Source organism: Grampus griseus (genome assembly GCF_964374135.1).
Source record: "Grampus griseus genome assembly, chromosome: 10".
NCBI classification, from domain to species: Eukaryota; Metazoa; Chordata; class Mammalia; order Artiodactyla; family Delphinidae; genus Grampus; species Grampus griseus.
This window is the reverse complement of record NC_139004.1, coordinates 100,353,233-100,375,809: the sequence shown is the minus strand read 5'-3', so window position 1 is coordinate 100,375,809 and position 22,577 is coordinate 100,353,233. Positions and strand designations below refer to the sequence as shown.

Genomic DNA, 22,577 nt, shown 5'->3' with positions numbered 1-22,577 from the left:
TGGGAACAAGCGATGCAGGTGGGATGAAGGTAGCAGGACTCCTGAGGCTGGGATGTGAGAGGGTTTATCACAATGGGTTCCCAGACCCTGGAGTGGGGTTACAAGGTGGGCTTCGTATCAGAAACAGCATGGTTGAGGAAGACCATGGAGCGGCGATCACCCAGCCCGCTCTTACAGACTCTACAGTAGGAACACTGCCTTGATGCGCTTTATGTTCAGATGCTGTGGAGCTGAATGAAGTTCCCCAGCGCCTCCCTGACTAGTGGCGGAATGAATCCAGAATCTGGAGAGAGGCTAAGACTGAAGTTGGCAGCCAGGTGGTCCAGCAGGTAGAGAGGAAGGGTGAGGGGATGAGGAGTTGGGCTGCTCGGAGGTTGGGTTTGGGGCTGGGATAGATACCGAGGACTGTCTATCAAGAACTCAGCCCCCAGGCCCTGTGGTTTCTTTAGGTAAAGGCGACCGACTCTCTTTGGAAAACTCTTCCCTGGTCGATGGTACTTCTAGCTCATTTCACATAAGACTTTTCACCTGAATCACTAACTAGGGGCAAACTCATCATTGAACCTGGGTGTGCAGTTTGACCTTCATGTGGAAGAACATGTTTCAACTGGCCTGGGAGCTCAGGGCCCCTCACAGAGGACTGAAAGACCGATTCGTGAGGATGGGGCTGAGGGAGGAGGGCGCCATGCCATGCCATCCTCAAGGGTTCTGTTTTCCAGTTCATTGCCTCTTTTCCGGCCCTTTCTTTCATCCCGAGCCAGAATGGCCTGTGTGATGGTGGTTTTCCCAGCGTTCCACTGTTGTAGTGTCTGTCCTTGGCGTGTGAGGGCGAGGCTGTGCCAGCTGGCGTCGTAGCACAAATCTCAGAACCCATATTTCAGAGCAGTTACACACACACACACATACACACACACACACACACAGCAAGCTTAGCTGCATGGTTCATAAATACTTCCAGACACCAGGCCACAGGCCTCTAAAACTGCTCACACGGTACCCGGGGTCTATGGGGCTGGTTCAGTGTCAGGAACCACCACTGCCATCCGGGGAACAGGCGTTGTCATGCATGGGGGAGACCTTTCTCAGCCTGGGCCAGGCACACATTCTAGTCTCCATTTCTCCTCTCTACTGTGGGACCCTGGGCAGGTCACTGGGCCTCTCTGGTCCTCATTTTCTCCTCTCTTAGTTGGAGGTGATGATGCCTACCTTACAGGTTTGTGGGGAGAGTCCACTGAGATGAAAGATGCAGAGGTGTTTGTAGACTGTTAAGTGCTATGTGGATCTTAGCTGGGCTGTGAGCGAGTCCTGTGCAGCCCATTTTTAGGCATAGGGTGTTAGGTTGAAGCCTCAGTCTTGTCATCCGTGACGTGGCATGGTAACACCCACTCAGCGGCCCGTCTTTGGGAGTCAGTGGGAGGTCACGCAGGGTAGGTGCTCAGCCGGGTCCTGGTGCGCAGGAAGCTCTCGCTGTAGCCGTAACGTTAACTCTGCCCGGAAGGAGTTTTCAGAGTTTATCATCAAAGATGAGATTTGGGAACGATTTGCTTGGGAATGCCGGCTTCTGTCTTATACACCGAACACATGTCAGTTTGGTTTCCTGCCCACTGTCTCATTTGATCTCCCAGCAATCCAGGAGGTGGGCAGAGCAGGGATTTTTAATTTTTAGAGGTGAGAAAACGAAAGCACAGTGGAGGGAAGTGGCTTTCCCTAGGGTCACAGAGTGAGTTTCTGACAGAACAAGAGTCTCCTGACTCCCAGAATCGCCCTTCTAACTTCGAACTGTGTTGAAGTTGGATATCCAACCCCAAAATGCGTCCGTGGTGGGTTGTAGCCTGGAGACGTGGGTCTGCCCTGGATGGAATGTTCAGTAAACACTTAAAAACAGCAACAGTAACATAGCTACTACGTCCCAGGCACTGTCTTGGGTGCTTTTTATATATATGTCAACTCACTAAATCCTCTTAAAAACTCAATGACATCGGTACTGTTATTCTCCCCCATTTTACAGATGAGAAAACTGAGGCACAGAAAACTTGCTTGAGGTTGCAAGGCTGGTAAGTGGCAGAGAACCAGGTTTTGGAAACCCAGATGGGCTGGCTCCAGAGTCTGTGCTCCTAACCAGCTTCCTCAGTTCTAGGACTGAACACGTGGCAGTGAGGGTAGAAGGTGCTGCTATAGAGATGAGCGAGGTGCCCCTGCATTGCCCTGCAGACTTGCTGTGCGGCCAGGGGCAACCACCACCCCTAGCTTTCCTCTGCCCGCCAGTGGCAGGGGAGCGTTGGACTGTCCAGCTCTAGCCATGGATGGCATTTCTCCGGGTCCCAGGGAAGGCCTGGGGTGTGGAGTGGTCAGCCAGAGCCCCGGGCCAGCCATTGTGTGCGGGGCTGGCAGGCCACCGGGCGTGGCCCCAGCACTGCCAGCACCCCCACCCACCCACCCACCCACACCCACCCCCCGCCAGCCAGAGGAAGTGCCCGTGTTTACAGGAAATGCAGGACAAGGCCTGGGAGGTGGGTGGAGGAGGAGTGGAAGATGTGTCTTGGCCTGGCAGTGGGGCTGAGGGCGGGTGCCCCTCTTCCCGCCCCAAGGATGAGGCCTTTCGTTGCTGTTGAAGGGAAAGGTCCCACTTCCCAGGCAGTCCTGCACCTCCCCTGCCTTTTTCCTCCAGGACGCCACACCCTGCAAGCCTCCAGATCCCTGGCCAGCCCACCCCTCCTCCCAAGGGAGGCTCCTGGGAGCCTGAAAAGAGCACTGAGCTGGGCGACAGGAGATCTGCCCCTAGTCCTTCTGCTCTGGACTCAGTCTCCCCACCTGTTAAATGGGTGACTTGCTGCAGCGCTAACAAAGGCACAGCAACACTCACTGCCCTGGTGTAGCCTGCAGCCCAGCTGTGAGAGGAAGGAAGGGCAGGCCAGCCCCACTCAGCCCTGTGACCCAAGAAGTGCAGGGTGGCCTCACTTTTGCCACAGAAATGTGCCTGAGAAGTGTGTGTGAATTGAAATTTTGTGAAAATGGGCCCTGGGTTGATTATACTGGAAGCACGGATTATTATTATTATTATTATTATTATTATTATTATTATTATTTTGTGGCTGTGTTGGGTCTTTGTTGCTGTGCACAGGCTTTCTCTGGTTGCGGCGAGCGGGGGCTACTCTTAATTGCGGTGCGCGGGCTTCTCATTGCGGTGGCTTCTCTTGCTGCGGAGCATGGGCTTTAGGCGCATGGGCTTCAGTAGTTGTGGCTCGCGGGCTCAGCAGTTGTGGCTCACGGGCTTAGTTGCTCTGTGGCATCTTCCTGGACCAGGAATGGAACCTGTGTCCCCCTGCGTTGGCAGACGGATTCTTTTTTTTTTTTTTTTTTTTTTGCGGTACGTGGGCCTCTCACTGTTGTGGCCTCCCCCGTTGTGGAGCACAGGCTCTGGACGCACAGGCTCAGCGGCCATGGCTCATGGGCCCAGCCGCCCCGCGGCACGTGGGATCTTCCCGGACCGGGGCACGAACCCGTGTCCCCTGCATCGGCAGGCGGACTCTCAACCACTGCGCCACCAGGGAATCCCCATACGGATTCTTAACCACTGTGCCACCAGAGAAGTCCCACACGGGTTATGTTTAAAAGCCTGAATAAGAACTGGAAAGGAGACTAGCATTCACTGAGTACGTGCCAGGTTTCAGGCACTGTTTTTGTTGCTTTTACATCCCCGATTTCACCCTTTGAGAGACAGGGGTTGTATTTGGGGCAGGAAGACCTGAATTGAAATCTTGGGACTGCCTCTCGCTCGCTGCGTCACCCTGAGCAAATCCCCCAGCGTCTCAGAGCCTCAGTTTTCTCATCTGTGAAATGAGGATAAGAGTTTATTGTTTCCCACACCTCCCTGTCGGGCCCACGGACTTGCCTGAGCCCACGCCTCGCCCTTCCCCCGCTCCCACTGTGTCTCCTCCCGCCGCTCCTCCCAGGTGGCCAGGGTGAACTCTCCAGGGAGCACAACTGCTCGGGTCCTTCCCCTGGCTAGAACCTTCGCTGGCCCCCATCCCGCCCAGGATACACAGTCCAGGGGCATTTGAGAGCCCGCTGCCTGGCCAGCCCCTTGTCCCAGCCCCCCTCACCCCACAGCACGCAGACCCCAACGTCTCTCCCTTCTGTGCCTTTGCGCATTTCCCGAGATCTCTCCCCTAACGTTCTTTTTCCTGTCTGTCTCGTGTTCAACCTTCAGACTGTCTCAGGTCTCCCCTGGCCTGGAACCGCCCCCCTACCCCCACACACACACCCACACGCACAAGTTTAGGGCCCCTTTCCTGTGCTCGTAGCCCTCACCACCCTTCTTGTCCGCTGCTTGTCCGTCTGCGTTCCCGCTGGGCTGTGGGTGCCTCAGGGGCAGAGAAGGGTATCTCCTCCCTCTCTGTGTCCCCCGCTCAGGCGTGGGGTGGACAGTCAGCACGTGTGAGGTGTGTCGGGCAAGAGAGTGCAGGCAGCAGGCGCTCCATCTGCAGGAAATTGCTGTGTCTGTGCTTGGGGGCAGCTCTGACCGGGGGATGCCCCACATCCGTGTCTACTCACAGAAGCACACACGGATGCACGCACGGATCTGGCTGGAGGTGCTTCCCCTGGAGTCCGTTGAAACCAGCAGGTTAGTTGAGCACCTGCTGTGTGCAGAGTTCAACCCTGGGGGCTGGTGAGGTAGAGGAAACTGTGCAGAGCTAAGACCACAACCAGGTGAGGGGAGCCCCTGGGTACAGGGCCGTGTAGAGGGGAGCAGGCCCTCTGCAGGGAGGCGTGTCCAAGCAGGGGCAGATTCTGAAGCTCATGTAATCTGGGGAGTCTCTTTAAGATGAAGAATGTACAACGAAGGATAGGAAATAATCTGCAGAGCCTTGAGAGAGACCTATGCAGGTGTGGGGCCTGAAGCCTAAGCCTCACTAGTTCATGGTAGACCTGCCTCAGTGGTCAGGGAAGGCTTCCTGGAGTAGGAGGTGAGGTCGGAGCTGGGTCTGGGGCGAATCCATCGGCCTGGAGACACTGGGCCTCTCCCAGGCATCTGTTCTCGGCCAGCAGCCCTGCCCTCAAGAAGCCGGGTGGATTCATAGGCTCTTACAGGCCTTTGGCAAAGGATGGCATTTCTCTGGAAATGTTTCTTCCCTGTTTGGGGGAAAGGAGGCTGGTGGAGTGGGCACGACCACAGATGAGCCATGTGACAAGAGTATGTGCGATGTTGGATGTCTGGGTCCAGGCCTGTTGCCCTTGCCTGTGTCACCTTCCCTTCTGGGTCTCAGCCTTGGGGTGTCCGTCTCTGTCTGGACTCCGTGTCCCCCATCCAGGCGTCCCACTTTGTTCCCACGTGACTCGCTTGTTCATGTGTCAGGAAGGCCCCGCCTCCTACCCGCCTTGTGCCGACTGCACTGAGGACCCCCAGTGTGTCTGGGCACGTCTCGCACGTTTTCACGTCTGTCTCCCCAGCACAGAGGGGGCAACAGTGAACCAGATGAGTGAACATGTCTCATGAGTGGGCCCAGGTGCGGATCAGCTGTTTGTGGTTCTGTGTGGGAGAAGCTGAGCGAGGGGCAGAGCAGAGTGGGCTTGGGCGAGTCCTTCAGCCTCGCAGAGCCTCTGTTTCCCCAGATGCAGGATGGGGATGGTAGTGGGGCTTGTCCCACTAAGTGGCTGAGAGGGTCACAAGGGATGATCCCTGAGGCATGTGCAGCTCCTTGCCTGACACATGTTAGCTGCTCCTGCTGGTGGAAGCAGTGTAGGTGAGTGGTTACAAGGACAGGCTCTGAAGCCGAGGTCCCTGTGTTCAGATCAGATCCCAGCTCTGCACATATCGTGTCCCTGCTTATTTCTTCATCTATAAAATGGGCACCTTAATACCTACAGGATACAGTGATTGAGAAGCATTTCTCAAGTGCCCGTCACGTCCTCAGCACTCAAGATCACTGGCTTCTGCCTCTCCTACTGTTGCTGCTGCTGCTGTTGTTATTGGCTGGCTGTGTCCATGTGGCAGGGAAGGGTGGGAAAAGGGGCTTGTTTGTTTCTCAGACCACCACGCACACAAGCCGCAAACACCCTCTCTCATAGCTCCTGGCAGCTTCAGATGTGGTGTGCCATTCTAGAATTATAGCGCCCCTCATGAATCTGCAGCTGCTGGGGGTGCAGCTGTGGTTCCCCTGCCCTTCTCATCTCCCCTGTGCTCTGGCTTCTGAATCTGGAGCAGAGATGACAGGACAAAGATGTGTCCGAGTTCGCTCTTGCTTTGGGCTGTTGCTCAGGAGTGAGGGCTGTGGACCCATCTTACAGATGAGGAAACTGAACGCATAGAATCCGTTGAACCTGTGGGTGAACCACATCCAGCTCATGGGGGTGCCTCTCCCAACCCCCCTCCTTCAGCTGTATTTGAAGCAATATAAAGTTACGGCCTAACTAGCAAAAAAGCTCATCTATCCATTAAGACTCCACGCCACAGCATCCTCGGTGGTCACAGTGCCTGCCAGTGCCATTTCCACCAGAGGTGTGAGCACCTGCTGTGCGCCAGGCTCCTGCCGGATGTGCAGAAGTGGAGGGGGCCTCACTGACAGGCTGATGGAAGTCAGAAGAATAGCTGCATAGGACGGTCACTCAACACGTGCTCGTCATGTACCTACTATATGCCATTCATGGAGTGCACAGAAACGCATAGCGAGCCCATGATTCCTGCCCTCAGAACTGGTGGCTGACAGGGGAGCCGATACAGGGACACAGATTTCTGCAGCCTCAACATGTAAGTGGTGAGGGGAGCCCCATCCGGCTGGAGCCTTGGAAGAGGCACAGAGATGGGGAGGTACAAAGGTGTGTGAGGGTCAGGCAGGTGGTGGTTTGGCCGCATGTGACGGCTGACGGCAGCAGATATGTGGCGGGAATCACCGAGACAGAACTCCTCAGGTTTGCAGGGGACCCCTTTGGACACAGACTCACAGAACATCATGGTGGAAGGGGCCTTCAGAAGTCCTCCAACTCCCTGATTTTACAGATGAGGAAACTGAGGCCCAGAGAGAGGAGAGGGCCCACACAGGGTCAACAGCAAGCTGGTGGCAGAGGTGGGATTAGAACCCAGCTCTGTGAGACCTCGAGGAGCTCTGGCTGATTAATTCGTCTCTGGCCTGTAGCTCACACTGATTGTAGTCAATCCACCTGCCAGACACTGTGCTAAGCAGTCCACCCGCCTCATTCATACACACCGTCTTATAAACCCTGGGCGAGTAAGTGCTGTATCATCTCCATTTGACAGATGGGGAAACTGAGGCAGGTAAGCAGCTGACCTTGGGTAGTTGGACTGATGAGTGGAAGAGCTGGGTCCTGACCTTAGGAGGTGGAATTCTGACACTGTGCCCTTTAACATTATCCTCTCCTGTGGCCCCAGAGAGGGCCACAGTGCTGGGGGCAGTGGTCAGAGCAGGGCCAGGGCCATGTGCTAACAGCGTGGCTGCTGCTAAGGGCCAGAAGCTCAGGACTCTTCCTCTGCTGTCCTCGCTGGTGGCCCGAGTTGCATGAGGCAGATACTGTTACTGAAGCCGGGGTCAGAGAGACCATTACACTGGGGAGACTGGGACTGTGGCTTATGGTTTTTCTCTCGTATGTTACCTCTTTATATTAGTCTGTCATTTCATGAGGCTTCTGCAGATCTCCCAAAAGTATTAATTTTTTCTCCCTGGACCTCTGAACCTCAACTGATTTTCTGAAAAGAAAGCCTTCATAGTCACAGTTTCTCTCTGAATAGGAAACAGGCAGTGTTTGTTTGGGGCGGGAGGAGGCTGAATTGTAATCAAGGAGAACAAAATTCCTCGATAATCCCTATAGAACCACTTCAAACCCACTAGGAAGGCTAAAATAACAAAGACAGACAATAGCAAGTGTTGATGAGGATATGGAGAAATCAGAACCCTCAACGCTGCCAGTGGGAATGCAAAATGGTGCGGCTGAAAATGGTCTGGCAGTTCTTCAAAATGTCAAACGTAGAGTTACCACATGGCGCAGCCATTCCACGCCTGGGTATACCAAGAGAAATGAAGATGTATGTCCCCCCAAACACTTCTACGTGAATACCCCTAGGAGCACTGTTCATACAAGCCAAAAAGTGGAAACAGTCCAACTGTCCGTCAGGAGATGGACGGATAAACAAAATGTGGCACAGCCATGCAGTGCAATATTATTTGGCCATTAAATGGAATGAAGTACTGATGCTAGAGCACGGATGGACCTTGCAAACATTGTACTGAGTGAAAGAAGCCAGACACAAAAGGACAAATGGTGTATGATTCCATTAATATGAAATGTCTAGAATAGGCACATCCACAGAGATAGAAAGTAATTTAGTGGTTGCCAGGGGTTGGGGAGAGGGAGGAATGTGATTGATGGCTAAATGGTACATGGTTTCATTTGGGGGTGACGAAAATGTTCTAAATTAGATAGTGGTGATGGTTGCACAACTCTGTGACTATACTAAAAAGCTCTGGATTGTACTCTTTGAAAGGGTAAATTTTATGGTATATGAATTGTATATCAGTAAAGCTATTATAACAAAAAAACAAATCCCTGTAAAAAACCATTGAGGCTGTGCTTTAAGCAGAGGGGTGTGGATGTGACAGGACAGAGAGCAGGGATGCACTTCTGTTTTTACTTAGTGAAAAATGGAAATTGAATTTTTTAAAAAGCCTCTCCTTCAGTCATGTTTCTGGGAAGCATTACAAGCACTATCCCTTGGCTGACCCTGGGTGTAAGATGCATTCTCTCCAAGAAGGAATGAAACAGAGAGGAGAAGACTCCAGGCAGCAGCTGCTCTCAGAGCCTGGCCCCCAGGCCATCGGATGCATGTGGTCCGGTCTCAACGCGCAGTTTCACGTCTGTGGGTGTCTTATTCTCCGTCTCCACTTTACAGGTGTGGAGACCCACCAGGAGGACCATGCAGTGGGTTAGCAGTGAATGCAGGACTCCCCCGTCTCTGACCCCCATCTTCTTGGGCAGTTTCCACTGTCTGAGATTGAAAGTTCCCAGTTACAGTGCGGGTGGTATCCAAGAAAATCGCATGTGCCTTTGAAGGAGGGGGATCTGTGAGGGGTCAGTTTTGAGTGACGAGGAAATATCAGGGCAGAAGATGCCACCTGGGGAAGGTCTGGAGGGACGTTTGAGTGACCTCTGCAGGTGCTGAGGGATGGGGGAGGAGACACAGGACAAGATGAAATGTCTGAGGATTTGGAAATCCCTGATTTCGCGCCCAGCCCTCTCCTCCATCCACTTCCATGCTCTTCCAGCTGCCCTGCTAATTAATTAGGATAGTCATATTGACCAAGTCCGTCCTCCTGTCTCCTCCATCTCAAACTTTCCAGCTCCCAGAGATCACAGCCCCGAGGCCTCCCTGCCCCTCCCGCCGAGCTGGCGAGCTCCGGGAAGGCCCCAGCCTATCTCAGAGGAGCCAGAGGACGTTACATCTGCAATCTGGCCTCCTCCATGCATATGTCACTGCACCGGCAAGGGTGGAGCGAGGGGCCAGAGCACCCACTGAAGGGCTCCCAGTGAGGAAAGCGTTCCCTTTTTATGAGTTATGAGGCCATTTTGGCTGTGCTCAGGGTTATGGCTCCCAGTGAGTGTCACATGGGACGGCATTTAATGGGCAGAGCCGGACAGCCCTGGACCAGGTTACAAAGTTCTCTTCCCCGCATGTGGGTGCACATGTCCTTTTATGACTCTAGGCTGCTGGAAAGGACTGTGCTCATTTGGAGGGTCGTTTAAGGTCACGAGCTCTGGGCAGCTGTAATTTATGTTCCCTTTAAAGCACAAGTCAACCCAGAGGGAGGGAGACCAGCTCTGTGAAGACTAGTCTGGGGGTTTAGAACTTGGCCCCTCTGCAGGCTGGCCAAAAAGGACCTACTGTGTTCTAGGCAATGACTACTTTTACTATCATGATTGAAGCCCACAATGAACCTATACAGCCATCCCCACTTGACAGATAAGAAACAGAGATGGTGGGTGGCTTGCCTAAGGTCACCCAGTGACTCTCCTTGATCTGATGCCAAAGTTTTATACCACTTGGTCTCTAAACCTACAGTGCTGACCACGTGGCATTTTGTCTGTTTTCCCAGCATGTGTCATTACCCTTGATTTACAGATTAAAAAAAAACAACAGCTGAGCCATGGAAAGTTGAAGTAACTTGCTTGAAGTGGTAGAGCTGGGATTCAAACCAAGTGTTCTGACTTCTGAGCTCATCCTCTTAACTAATACTTTGCACTGTGCTTTCTGTGAGGCCAGGAGAGTGCTTTAATCATCTTTGAGGCCTCCCTGTGTTTGCACTTTGAAGTAGGTGCTAATTTGTGTTTGTTGAATGAGTGAGGGAGTGGATGGATGGGAGGAAGGATGATTGCGTAGCTGGATAGTTGAGTGGGTGGATAGAAGGCTGGCCAGGTAGGTGCGTGGATGAATGGATGCAGCAATGGATGGCTAAGTAGATGGGTAATTGGATAGATGAATGGGTAGAGGAGTGGATGGAGAGGAGGGCGGTAGGGAGGAGTGGCTAAATGGGCGAGTGGATGGAAAAGTGTATAGATGGGTGAGTGAGTAGACGGGTAGGTTTTGGATCAGAGGGCTTTCTCATACGTAATCTATTGGTATATTCAAAGAAGGTGTCTAGACACACAGACGTAGAGAATGGACTTGAGGACACGGGGAGGGGGAAAGGTAAGCTGGGATGAAATGAGAGAGTAGCATGGACATATATACACTACCAAATGTAAAATAGATAGCTAGTGGGAAGCAGCCACATAGCACAGGGAAATCAGCTCGGTGCTTTGTGACCATAGGGAGGGTGGGAGGGAGACCCAAGAGGGAGGGGATATGGGGATATATGTATACATATAGCTGATTCACTTTGTTGTAGAGCAGAAACTAACACACCATTGTAAAGCAATTATACTCCAATAAAGATGTTAAAAAAGAAAAAAAAAGGTGTCTAGAGACAACACCTCACCTAGTTATGATTATAATGGGCATTTTGGCTGGAGAGGCCATAGAACAGACAATGTGTTTGTTCACCACTGTATTACCAGTACCTACAGTACAGAGTCTGAATGACCAAAAAGCAAGCAGATAGGAACCAGATAGATGAAAATACAGACCTTGCAGCCTTCCTTAGGCCATACTGTGTAGAGGACCCACCTCACAGGTTTATGTTGACAGACTAGGGCAATGGATGGGCTATGTGAGGGTTCCCAGTCTGTCCTCCGAGGGAGGAAGTGGTTACTCACCCAGGACACGAGTTCTCCAGGGCCTGGCAGAGCATTTGGGCAGAAGTTATTAAGAAAACATTTGGAGATGTTTATCTTCCCCTGTATTTGAAGATCAGCCTGGTAGCAAATATCATCAGGGGTCTATAGAGGCAGTTCTGTCTTGATTTGCTTATTTAACAAATGACTTTGGTCCAATATAAGGTCTGTCACTATAGCTTCCACTGAATCTGTTAAGGCCTCGGATTATACTTGCTCTTTTATGTTGTGAAAGCATGCTTTTTGTTTGTTTGTTTGTTTTGCGGTACGCGGGCCTCTCACTGTTGTGGCCTCTCCCTTTGCGGAGCACCGGCTCCGGACGCGCAGGCTCAGCGGCCATGGCTCACGGGCCCAGCCGCTCTGCGGCATGTGGGATCTTTCCAGACCGGGGCACGAACCCGTGTCCCCTGCGTCGGCAGGCGGACTCCCAACCACGGCGCCACCAGGGAAGCCCTGAAAGCATGTTTTTAATGGCAGTTTGTCCCCGTCTGCTGTGCTCACAATCCCTCAATAGGACAGTGCAATAAATGAGCCAGAATATCATCAGAGAACCCAAACCCTTGTCTCCTGACTTCCCTTTTAGATCTTTCTAGAAAACAAGTGAGAGGAAGAAGGAGAATAAAAAGAACCTGAGCCACATTTCTAGCCAGAAGCTAAGGTTGGATTGAGGACAGATGGTTTGTGGGTCAACAGTAACCACGTTTGTCTCTAAGGTCTGTGCATCTTCAATGGAGGGCAAGATCATTTTAGTCAAACGTGTTATAGGTTAATTATTGTATGGTTTATCTTAAAGTGTTAGAAGAATACGTACTGTGACTTCATGGGTATTATCACTCAGGATGAGGTCAGAATAGTTCAGATGTTAAAAACGAGCTGACATTAGACGACAGTCGTTCAATAATGGAACAGCCGTGCACAGCCAGGCCAAGCTGGTAAGGAGGAGAGCTCACATTTATTGAGTTATTAAGTGTTGGGAACTGTTCTGAGTGTCTTGCATTATTTAATTCATTGAATCCTCCCAGCAGCTCAGTGAATTGGGCACTGCTGAGGCTTAGGGAGGTTAAACATGGCCATTAAGTGGCCGAGCCAGGGTTTGAACCCAGGCAGTCCCACCCAAGAGTGAGCTCTAACCGCTGCACTCTGCTGCTTCTCAGAAGGGAAATAAAAGAAGAGCACAGACAACAAAAGCAAAGCTCCTTTTGCCCTTGCAACCTGAGACCCAACCCCGCACGTCAGTGCACCGAGGGAACCCGACTGGGCCTCTGTTTTCATGTCTCTAAAGTGGGATCAGGCATAGGCAGGGGCATCTTCCGAAGCGATGGGTGTTGGTCCAGATTTGCCCCGTGACCTTGAGCCAGCCTCTCCGCCTCTCCGGAGGTTTGGTGTCCATGAGGTCTCTCCCCAGTGTCACCCATGGCTCTGCTCCGAGGAATCCAGCCCTTGCCTGGTTTGAGGCAGAGCCCCTGGATGCCTGGTGGAGTCTGATGCTGGGCAGACTTCATGGCAGCATCAGGGCCCAAGGATGCCCACTTCCCCAGCCCCAGGTTGAGTGGAGCCTTGCCTGGCAGGCTGGGCTGTTGGGGCCAAATCCCAACAGCACTGGAATATCCCTGAGCAATTTGAGCAAGACGGTGACAAGATCAGATTGGATTTGAGAGGGTCCCTCTGGCCGCTGGGCGAGCAGATCGGAGGGCAGTCGGGGGGAATGGGAGCCAATAGGAAGCAAGTGTTACAGACATCCAGGCAAGAGATGGCTTGGACCACCAGACTGTCATAGAGATGCCAGCAGAGTCGGGGAAGATTTGAAGGTGAATTTGGGAGCGGTTTAATATTCAAGCAGTGGCTGGCTGTGCGAAGATGCTCGGGTTTCCAGCTTGCTGCCTGGGAGGATGGAGACACCCTTTACCCGGCGGGAGGCTTGGCTGGGAATCCTTTCCGCCTTCACAGCACGTTCTAGGAAAGGCCTGCCGTATACCTGCTTTTCCTTGGTAAGGAGGAGGAATGGTCCCGGGGCACAGTTAACTGCTCCCTGCCTCACCATTCCTGGCCATCCTTCACATGCCTAATGGGCTCCTGCTGGGGCCTAATGTGGCCATTCCTCATGGAGGGAGAGCAGGGCTCGGCTCCCTGTCTGAGGACATGCACAGCTCTGGAGGGAGGGGAGCTGTAGCTCAGTGAGACTGTCCACGCCATCACTTTCTTGAGCATGGTTCTGAGCTCCCTCAGCAGCTGCAGCGTTCCTGACCTCTGGGCCAGGGGACAGCTCCTTAGAGGAGGGAACTGGTGGCCCCAGCAGGAGGGGAGGCTCTCGCATGCCTTTGTACACCTCCATGGTATATGGCTTGTTGCAGAGTACTTGTTTGCTCTCGTAGTTTGAAAGAAAAGAACAAAGTAAATCTTGAAAAAGAGGAAGAAAGAGGAGTGGCCAGAAGGGTGTGCAGTTGGATGGCAGAGCGGGTTGTGGCGCAGCTTGGATCAGGGCTGTGCCTCTGCAGACAAGTGCACAGCTCCAAGCCCTCACCACTCTCACACACACACACACACACACTCGCACTGTCACACACACACTCACACTCTCACACACTCGTACTCACACACACACACTCACACACACACACACACACACACACACACACTCACACACACACACATGCAGCAAGAGCCCAGGCAGGAACAGGCTGCTGATCTTTCTAGCCTCTTCGCCAGTGTGTGGACCAGGGGACGCCCATTCTGCTCCAGGTGGACCCTTGTTTCCTGGGCTCCAGGTGTTCTGGAGAGAGGTGTCCGTGGTCTGGCTCCTATCATAGTCAGGAAGGAGCTCCAAGAAGGGCCTCTACTTGCACTGCAGCCCAAGACTCAGTTTCTCCTCTCCTGATGTACCCACCCCGGCCATGCTTCCCCCTGCCTGGACCAGACCTGAGGCAAGGGCCCTGCACCTGCCCGCCAAAGGCCTGGGCTAGAGTTGGCAGGGCCACTCCAGAGGATGGAGGCTCCCTCCCTGCCGCCCCTCCTCCGTCTGTCCATGCATCCATCCATCCATCCATCCATCCATCCTTCCCAGAGGGCAGGAATCAGTATTTGATAAGAATTTAATAAGATAAGATGCCTGGATTTTTAGCATGAAGAGAAGTTTTGTGAGAAGTTGTCTGGGACCACATTGCCAAAGGCAGGAGGGAGCCATTGAAGGTTCTTGAGTAAGAAGGGGATGTGGCCCAATTTCTGTTGCAGAACAATCACTGTGCTGTGTGGAGAGGGAGGCTGGGAGCAAGGAGCAGAGCAAGGAGGCTGTTGTGATGGGGCCAGAGCATCCTCTGTGAGGAAGGTTTAGAAGGCAGAGAAAGGAGGGTTCCTGTGCTCTAGGTCGGCTTATGTCCCATGCCAGGCTCTTTGCTGCCTCGGTGCCTTTACACGTGCTGCTTCCTGCCTGGAACACTTCCCCTCCTATCGCAAGGCTCCTTCTCCTCCTTCTGGTCTCAGCCTCAGAGGTGCCTTCCCTGACCTATCTCAACAGCCCCCCTCCTGTTACTCTCTATGAGAGCACATCCTTCTCCTTCACGTGTCACAATGTATGATCATATATTAGCTTTTCCCTTTTTGAGGACAGGGACCATATCTGCTTTATTCACCGGTGTTTTACCCACTGCCTAGCTGTGTGCCGGGCATAAAGCGGGCAATCAATGAATACTTATTGAATGAATGTATTATTTAATCAGTTAATGACATTGGCTACACAATAGTCATAGTTATGTAGATATGAGATTATCACACCTGAATAAGCTTTCTACATACTGATCCTCACAGCATCTGCCAAGAAAATGAGAATAGGAATCATTATTCCAGCGTAGCCTAGGTGGAAACGGATACCCTGAGCTGTGTCTTGTCCATGATCTGGCTGGCAGCAGGGCTCGGGCGAGGGGCTCGAATGCACATCCCAGACTCTGTCTGCCACATCATTGCATCCCTTCTTCAGGCCCAGAGGACACGGCCACCTTGAGGACTGACCCTGCCGCCCAACCAGGCCAGTCCAGACTGCCAGACTGATCAGAATGAACATCTCTTGCTCTCATAGTAATTATTTGTACCTTCCTTCAACATCACAGCCTACCTCGTGTCTAAGGGAGACAAGTCTGTCTTGAACAGCATGTGTAAAAGTACTGAGGCAGCAAAGAGCTTGGAATGTTCAAGGAACTAGTAGGAGAACAGACTGGCTGGAGTGAGGGCAGGAAGGAGGTTCTTATTCACTTCTGGGTCCTCATGGAAGCACAGAGCACTCATTAACGGCTCATGACATTAGTAGGGCCCCTGGCCTGTTCGCTTTCCCTTTGTTGGACAGGGAGCTCTAACCCTCTCTCTCCTCTGCTCTGACCCCAGCGCCTACACAGAGCCCTATAAGGTCTGTCCCATCTCGGCAGTGGCCCCCAAGGAGGACCTCACGTCGGATGAAGAGCGGGGAAGCTCGGAGGAGGAGGACAGTGCTCCAAGAGACCCCAGCCTCACCCACAAGGTAGGGCTCCCCACCCCAGGCCGGGGGCCGGTGGGAGGTGGGCGTCAGAGATGTGAAAGTGGAGAGAGGGTCCACTCCTTCCCTTCTCCGTGCGGAGGGAGCTGTTTTCAAACAGCTGACGCCAAGGTGGATGCAGAGGCTGAGTCACAGGGCGGCTGGGGCTGCGGCCTGAAGGCACGTGGCAGACACGGGGGCGCTGATGCTGCGGGGGTGACTGCTGACATCCTCCTGGGTCCCAGGAAGCCTGGGGATGAAGCGGAATAGAGCCGCCTGATTTGAATCCAAACAGGGCTGGATTCCAATGACCTTGGTCCCCTGGGCAGCCTCAGTTACCTCGTCTGTGAAGTGGGAATTGTGAGGGTAAGATGAGTTAAAAGGGTTATGAGCAAGTTTTGTGAAGTGAAAACTTCAGAATGAGAGCTGGTGTCCCCGTTCCCTGCAGTGATGCTGAGGGGGCGGGGCTCAGAGAAGGGCTGTTACTTCTCTGGAGGCAGATGGCGAGTTGCGGCCCAAGTCACAGTGGAGGCCCAGACCTTCGCACTGGGTGTCGGGCATTGGGTGTGACGTGGTTACCTCTGCTCGGCCGATCTCGTCCTTCCCTACCCCTTCCAGGAGGCACGGGCTGTCTCCCGTGTTTCCCGTTTGCAGAAACTGTCAGAGCGGAAGAACTTGCCCAGTGCCACATGGCTGTTACTAGTGTCACCCAGGAGACAACACAAGGTGCTGGGGGCCAGGAATTCAGACCAGGAGGACACCCCAGCTGCACGGAAGGTTGAGGCCAGCCTGAAGTTCTCCCCCTCCCCCATCTCGCGGGCCCGCTCCCGTCTGCCATCTGCCAGGGAGGGGCCGGGGTGGCAGAGGAAGTGCCCTTGGGCCCCTGTTCCTGGCTGTCTCCCACTCTGGGCATCTTCCCCTCCCAGCTTAGGTGAGGTGGGCCCCTCTGATTACAGACTCTTCCTGTGGGAGCACTTGGTACAGGTGCCTGGCCCCTACCAAGCATTTTATAAATGGGCGTGTCTTTGATTTCGTTTCGTACACTCGATTTCTTTTAAAAATTCACTCTCCTGTCTGCCCATATACACAGTGCTGTGGGAGCGGTGAAGGGGGCTTTTCCACCGGCTCGTCTGCACCCGCTTCCCCTTCCCTCTCTAGATGGCGAGCTGTCTGCTGGGCACTCCCAGCTTCCTCGTCTGCTCTTTCACTCCTTACAAACACTTTGAAGCCGGTACCGTTGTCTTGTTTTGCAGTCGAGGACACAGAGGTTCAGAGAGGTTAAGTAACTTGCCCAAGGCCACACTGCTAGTGGTTGAAGGGGTTGGACTTGAAAACGGGTCTGACTCCAAACCCAGTCTTGTTTGTTTGTTTTTCCACTGCAGTCCCGGTAGCCTCCTCTTATCTCTCCACTTCCTCCCCTCACCCAAGAAGAAGCTATTGGCTCCTGGAGTGGGGAGAGGGTGACAAGGGAGGCAAGCTTTCAGTGAGTGGTGCCCATTTAGAGATGATTTTGGCTTTTCTGGGCATCCCTGGGGTCATGGAGCCTGGGAGCAGAAAGACATAGCTGTCATCGGGGATTTGGTCCTTTCTCTGAAGCTGGGAGCTGGGGCTGGATCCCAGGCCCAGAAGAGTTGAAGGGCTGAGAGGGCAGTGGGGCCCATGTGCAACTTTCTGTACCTCGTGATGATTTCCGACCAGTCACTGATTTCTCTGTTAAACCTTCCTCTGGGACCACCTGCATCTCCCTCTCCAGCTGTGTTACCACTGGCTGGTCACTTCCCATCCTGAGAAGGACGGTCCTGTCATCCTGAGAGCACAGAGGGAGAAGTGTGGGTCCAGACTCCTCACGGCAGGTCAGTCCAGTCTCGGGAGCCCAGCCTCTTCAGCTGCCGAGCGGACTGACTGCCACCCCCGACCCCCCACCATGCTCTCTTCCTCCTTATGAGGCCTTCATGATGTAGCAGAGGTAAAATGGCCTTTAGCAATCAGGTTCTCTTTGCCCGAGGCGTGCTGTGCTAGATGGTCCTCATCATGTATGAAGTCATCACGGGGCAGGATTCCGTGCCCTGGGACACTCATTCCTGGTCCTTGTGCCCTTATGGACGTAACCGGTATGCAGTTTGGTGTGTATCCTTCTAGAACTTTTTCCCTGTATTCACCTACATATATCATCATTATGCGTGGAAAATGGATGGTATTGTTTGTGGAGTTCTGATTTTTTTTTTTTTCCGTAAACCACATCAAACTATAAGAAACGGGGGTGGAGGGGTAACTCGGCCGGGTTCATTCACTAGTATCTTAGAGATCTTCCCACATCGGTACAGGGAGCTCTAACTTAATATTTTCCTGCCCTATAGTATTCCAGTGTCTGGATGTGCTGTCATTTACTTTGCCCTCCCCCTGCTGAGGGACATTTACAATGTCTCTTTTTTCTGCTCAGTGGACAGCACTGCAGGGCACCTGTTCATACCCCTCCTTACACACACGTTTTTGCAGAGGGTGGATCCCAGGAGGGGATCCGAGAACACTTGCAGTTTCAATCAGTCTTCATACCTGCTGCTAAATCCCCTGCCCCAGTCTGTTACAGACACTCCCTGGCAGCCCTCAGGGTGGAAGGGCTCCCAGATCGCTGGGAGCTTTCCGGACTGAGCAATCTTTCCTGGCTCCTTTCTGCTGCAGACGGTTTGGTGGGGCAGGGGTGGGGAGGAGGGGCATTTGCTTCTTATTCTTTTGCCTTCCATTCTCTCCGAAAATTCTGTTTCTCAAAAGGCAGACCTCGCCTCCGTCTTGTCCTGGGGGAAGTGGGACCCAGATTACCATCTCCAACCGTCTCAAAGGGGCAGACCTGGACCAAGTGTGCGTGATCATAGAATTGCCTCCCCGGGGCCTTGGGAGGCGTGTTTGGGGGTGTAGTGGTGAGCCCCACCCTTCTTTCAGTGTGATATGGTTTATGTAACAATAAATTAAAAGTGCTGAGCCCCACCCTTCCCAGATGTTTTGGGGTGACCGAGTCAGGAGGGGAGAGGATTTTGGAGCAGGACAGGATGCTGGGCCCAGCTGGTCCACCCACCTGTCTGACCTCTCTCTCTCCCACTCGCAGACGTACAAAGGGTGTGGGTTGAAGGAAAGAGGGGGCAAAAAAGGAGAATCAAGAGGGACCTAAAAATAGATCTAGCAATGAAAGGAGACATTCAAAGGCGGGCTGGCGAGTTGCCCCTCCCTGACAATGCGCCCGGTTTTCAGGCTGATGGCGACTTTTCAGGCGAGATACCAGCTCCCCTGAGACCAGCCCAGGAGTTGGCAGCCCCTCCTGGCTACCTCCTCCCTGGCCGGGCTCCCGCTGTCACCATGGACGTTGTTTCCTGGCCGGGTCCACCCCTGAGCCCAGCCCTGTCCCCTGGAGCAGACCCATCCTGCCTTCACGCCCTCCCTGGTCCCCGCCCACTCAGGACGTCCCCTCCCTGGCTGCACCCAAGGTCCTGGCGGCCTGGCCCGGGCCTCCTTGCTGACCTCGTGACCCTAGCCTTGCACCTGTGGCCTTGCCTGACCATCTGCCTGGGTTAAAGGATCTGCGTGGGGAATTCCCTGGCGGTCCACTCGTTAGGACTCTGTGCTTTCACTGCCGAGGGTGAAAGTTCCCTCCCTGGTCAGGGAACTGAGATTCCACCAGCTGTGTGGCACAGCCAAAAACCAAACCAAACCAAAAACAAGGATCCACTTGAACCCTGGTCATTTCCACTGGGCGAGTCTCCAGCCTGTGTTAAATGTCACACTGTGCCTTCTCCATGCTGGAGACCCTGAACCCCCGTTCCGGCTGCGCGTTGGCTCCACTGCAGACACGCGCTCCTCTGGGCCCCGGGGAGGCCATTCCAAACCTGCTGCAGCTTCCTCTCCTGCAGCCTGTTCTCCTTCCCAGAAAACACTCTCCTGTCGATGTGAACTCCCCCCCATCTGCACCTCTTCTCTCTGTGTCCTCACCCAGTTTCACCCGTCCCTCCTCTTCTTCAACAGAATTTTATTTATTTACTGAGTACTTACTGAGCGCCTACTATGTGCCAGGCACCCTTCTAAGGGCTGAAGATACAGCAGCCACAAGTCAAGACTCTGCTAGAGTCTACATTCTAGAAGGGGATGAACAATCATCCAGAAAACTCCCAAGGTGGGTTTAGGTGGTGAAAGTGCTATAAACAACGAACAAACAAAGCAGACCAAGGTGGCGGAGGACAGAGCACTGGGGGTGAGGAGAGGGAGGAAACTTAGACAGGGAGGCTGGAGAATGCTGGGGGTTGTTTTTTTTTTCCATTTTTAAAAATTTTGTGAAATTACACATAACATAAAATCTTCCATCTTGACCTTTTTTTTTTTTTTTTTGGCGATACGCAGGCCTCTCACTGTTGTGGCCTCTTCCGTTGCGGAGCCAGGCTCCGGACACGCAGGCTCAGCAGCCATGGCTCACGGGCCCAGCCGCTCCGCGGCATGTGGGATCTTCCTGGACCGGGGCACGAACCTGTGTCCCCTGCATTGGCAGGCGGACTCTCAACCACTGCGCCACCAGGGAAGCCCCATCTTGACCATTTTTAAGTATGTGACCTTAAGAACATTCAGTGGCCTTAAGAACATTCACGTTGGGACTTCCCTGGTAGTGCAGTGGTTAAGAATCTGCCTGCCAATGCAGGGGATGTGGGTTCGATCCCTGGTCCAGGAAGATCTCACATGCCATGGAGCAACTAAGCCCATGTCCCACAAGTACTGAGCCTGCGTGCCACAACTGCTGAAGCCCTTGCGCCTAGAGCCCGTGCTCCGCAACAAGAGAAGCCACCGCAATGAGAAGCCCGCACGCTACAAAGGAGAGTAGCCCCCGCTCGTTGCAACTAGAGAAAGCCCGCGCACAGCAACGAAGACCCAACAGATCCAAATAAATAAATAAATAAATAAATTGAAAAAAATGAGAGAGAAAACAGTAAACTTACATTAAAAAAAAGAAAAACAAAACGTTCACCTTATTGTGCAACCATCCTCACCACCCATCTCCAGAACTTTTTCATCTTCCCAAACTGAAGCTCAGTATCCCTTAGACAGCAACTCCCCACCACAGTCCTCCTGGCACCCACCGCTCTGCTCTCTGCTTCTGTGATTTTGACTGCTCTCATGCGTGGAATCATACAGTATTTGTCTTTTTGTGTCTGGCTTATTTCACTTAGCAGAACGTCCTCAAGGTTCACCCATGTTGTTCCAGGTGTCAGGATTTCCTTCCTTTTTAAAGCTGAATAATATTCCATTATGTGTACGTATCACGTGTTGTTGCATCGATGGATGCTTGGGTTGCCTCCACTTTTCCACTGTTATGAATCAGGCTGCTGTGAACATGGGTGTACAGATATCTCTTTAAGACATTGCTTTCAATTCTTTTGTCTATGTACACAGTAGTAGAATTGCTAGATCACATAGTCAATCTATTTTTAATTTGGGGGTGGAACTGCCATACTATTTTACAGCTGCCCCATTTGACTTTCCCTCCAGAGATGCAGGTGGGTTCCAGTTTCCCAGAGAAGGCCTTTGTGATAAGGAGGCACCCTTCGAGCAGGGAGCTGAACGTTGTGAGGGAGGAGGAAACGGGAAGGTCTAGGGACAGAGCATTCCGGGCCAGGAGCAGCAGCGCAGAGGCGGGGCGGGTGGTGGGAATGAGCCTATACAGCCGAGGTCAGCGTTGGGGGAGCAGAGGAGAAGGGGGTGGGCTGGACGGGTTCTGCAGGACTTGGCTCCGCCCACAGACATGTTCCTCCCTGCTGTCCTGCCCCCCTTGCTGCAGTCATTCGCCCTGCACACTGTCCACCTCAGATCCCAAGCCCACGCTCTGGTGGTCTCCCTTCCCGGGGAGCTGCCTCGGCTTCTCTGGCTCCGTTCTCTCCTTGTTCTCTCCCTACTCCCCTGACCATCCTCTCTGCCCACGCCTCCATGTGAGGCGTTGACGTCCCAGGGCCTGGGTTCCTCCAGCCCCGCTATCCTCCTGTGTCCTCTGCTTAGGCAGCCCCTTCCGGGCCAGCGGCCAGCCCTTCTCAGGTGTGTTCCCAGAGCCGACCTTCTGCCCCACCCCTCCCTGCGACCCTGCACTCCATCTACGAACTGCTTTTTGGGGCCCTTCTTGGAAGCCCTGCAGACACCTCAAACTCAACACATCCCAAGTTGAACTCACCATTTTCCCATGCTCCCCACCACCCGCCCGCCTGCTTCTCCACTTGAGTTTGCTATTCTGGCGGTTGGCACCAGATTTGAAAGATTTTAAATCCCTGGCATTTCATCTTCTGTTGCCATGTCTTAATTATGGATCAAATGAAATTCAGCCTCGAAGGCTACAGAACGAATCAGTCTGTTCTGTAAACCCACCCCAGGGCCTTTGCACTTGCACTTGCTTCCACTCTAGATGCTCTTCCTGCCCTTTGCACTGCTGGCTGCAGGTCTCAGATGAGATGTCACCTCCTCAAAGAGGCCTCCCCTGCTCACCCTGCTCATTCCTGTCATTTCCTTTCTCATGCTTATCCCAAGCTGTGATTATGTTCTTTATTTTTCTGCTTACTTGCATATTGTTTGCCTTCCCCTTTCAGAGTAGCTCCAGGAAGGCAGAGACCATGATTGTCCTATTCACAGTTACGTCCCTGCTGCCTGGCACATAAAATAGTACTGAGTAAATACCCTCCAAAAAACGAATAAGTAAGTGAATGCATTTAGACTCAGTTCCTGCGTTTAAGTAAGGAAAACAAACTTCGATGAACGACAGTTTAATAAACAAAAACACTCGTTT

General features: G+C 53.0%; 1 protein-coding gene across 2 annotated transcripts in view; it reads left to right on the top strand.

The window, feature by feature from the left end:
- FGD5 (FYVE, RhoGEF and PH domain containing 5) overlaps window positions 1–22,577 on the top strand; it is a 115,833-nt gene that overhangs the window by 33,678 nt on the left and 59,578 nt on the right. For both annotated transcript variants that reach the window (XM_082662778.1, XM_082662777.1), the window contains exon 3: window positions 15,652–15,784. In XM_082662778.1, coding sequence (XP_082518904.1) covers window positions 15,652–15,784 — 133 coding nt within the window. The remainder of the gene's footprint in view (window positions 1–15,651; window positions 15,785–22,577) is intronic.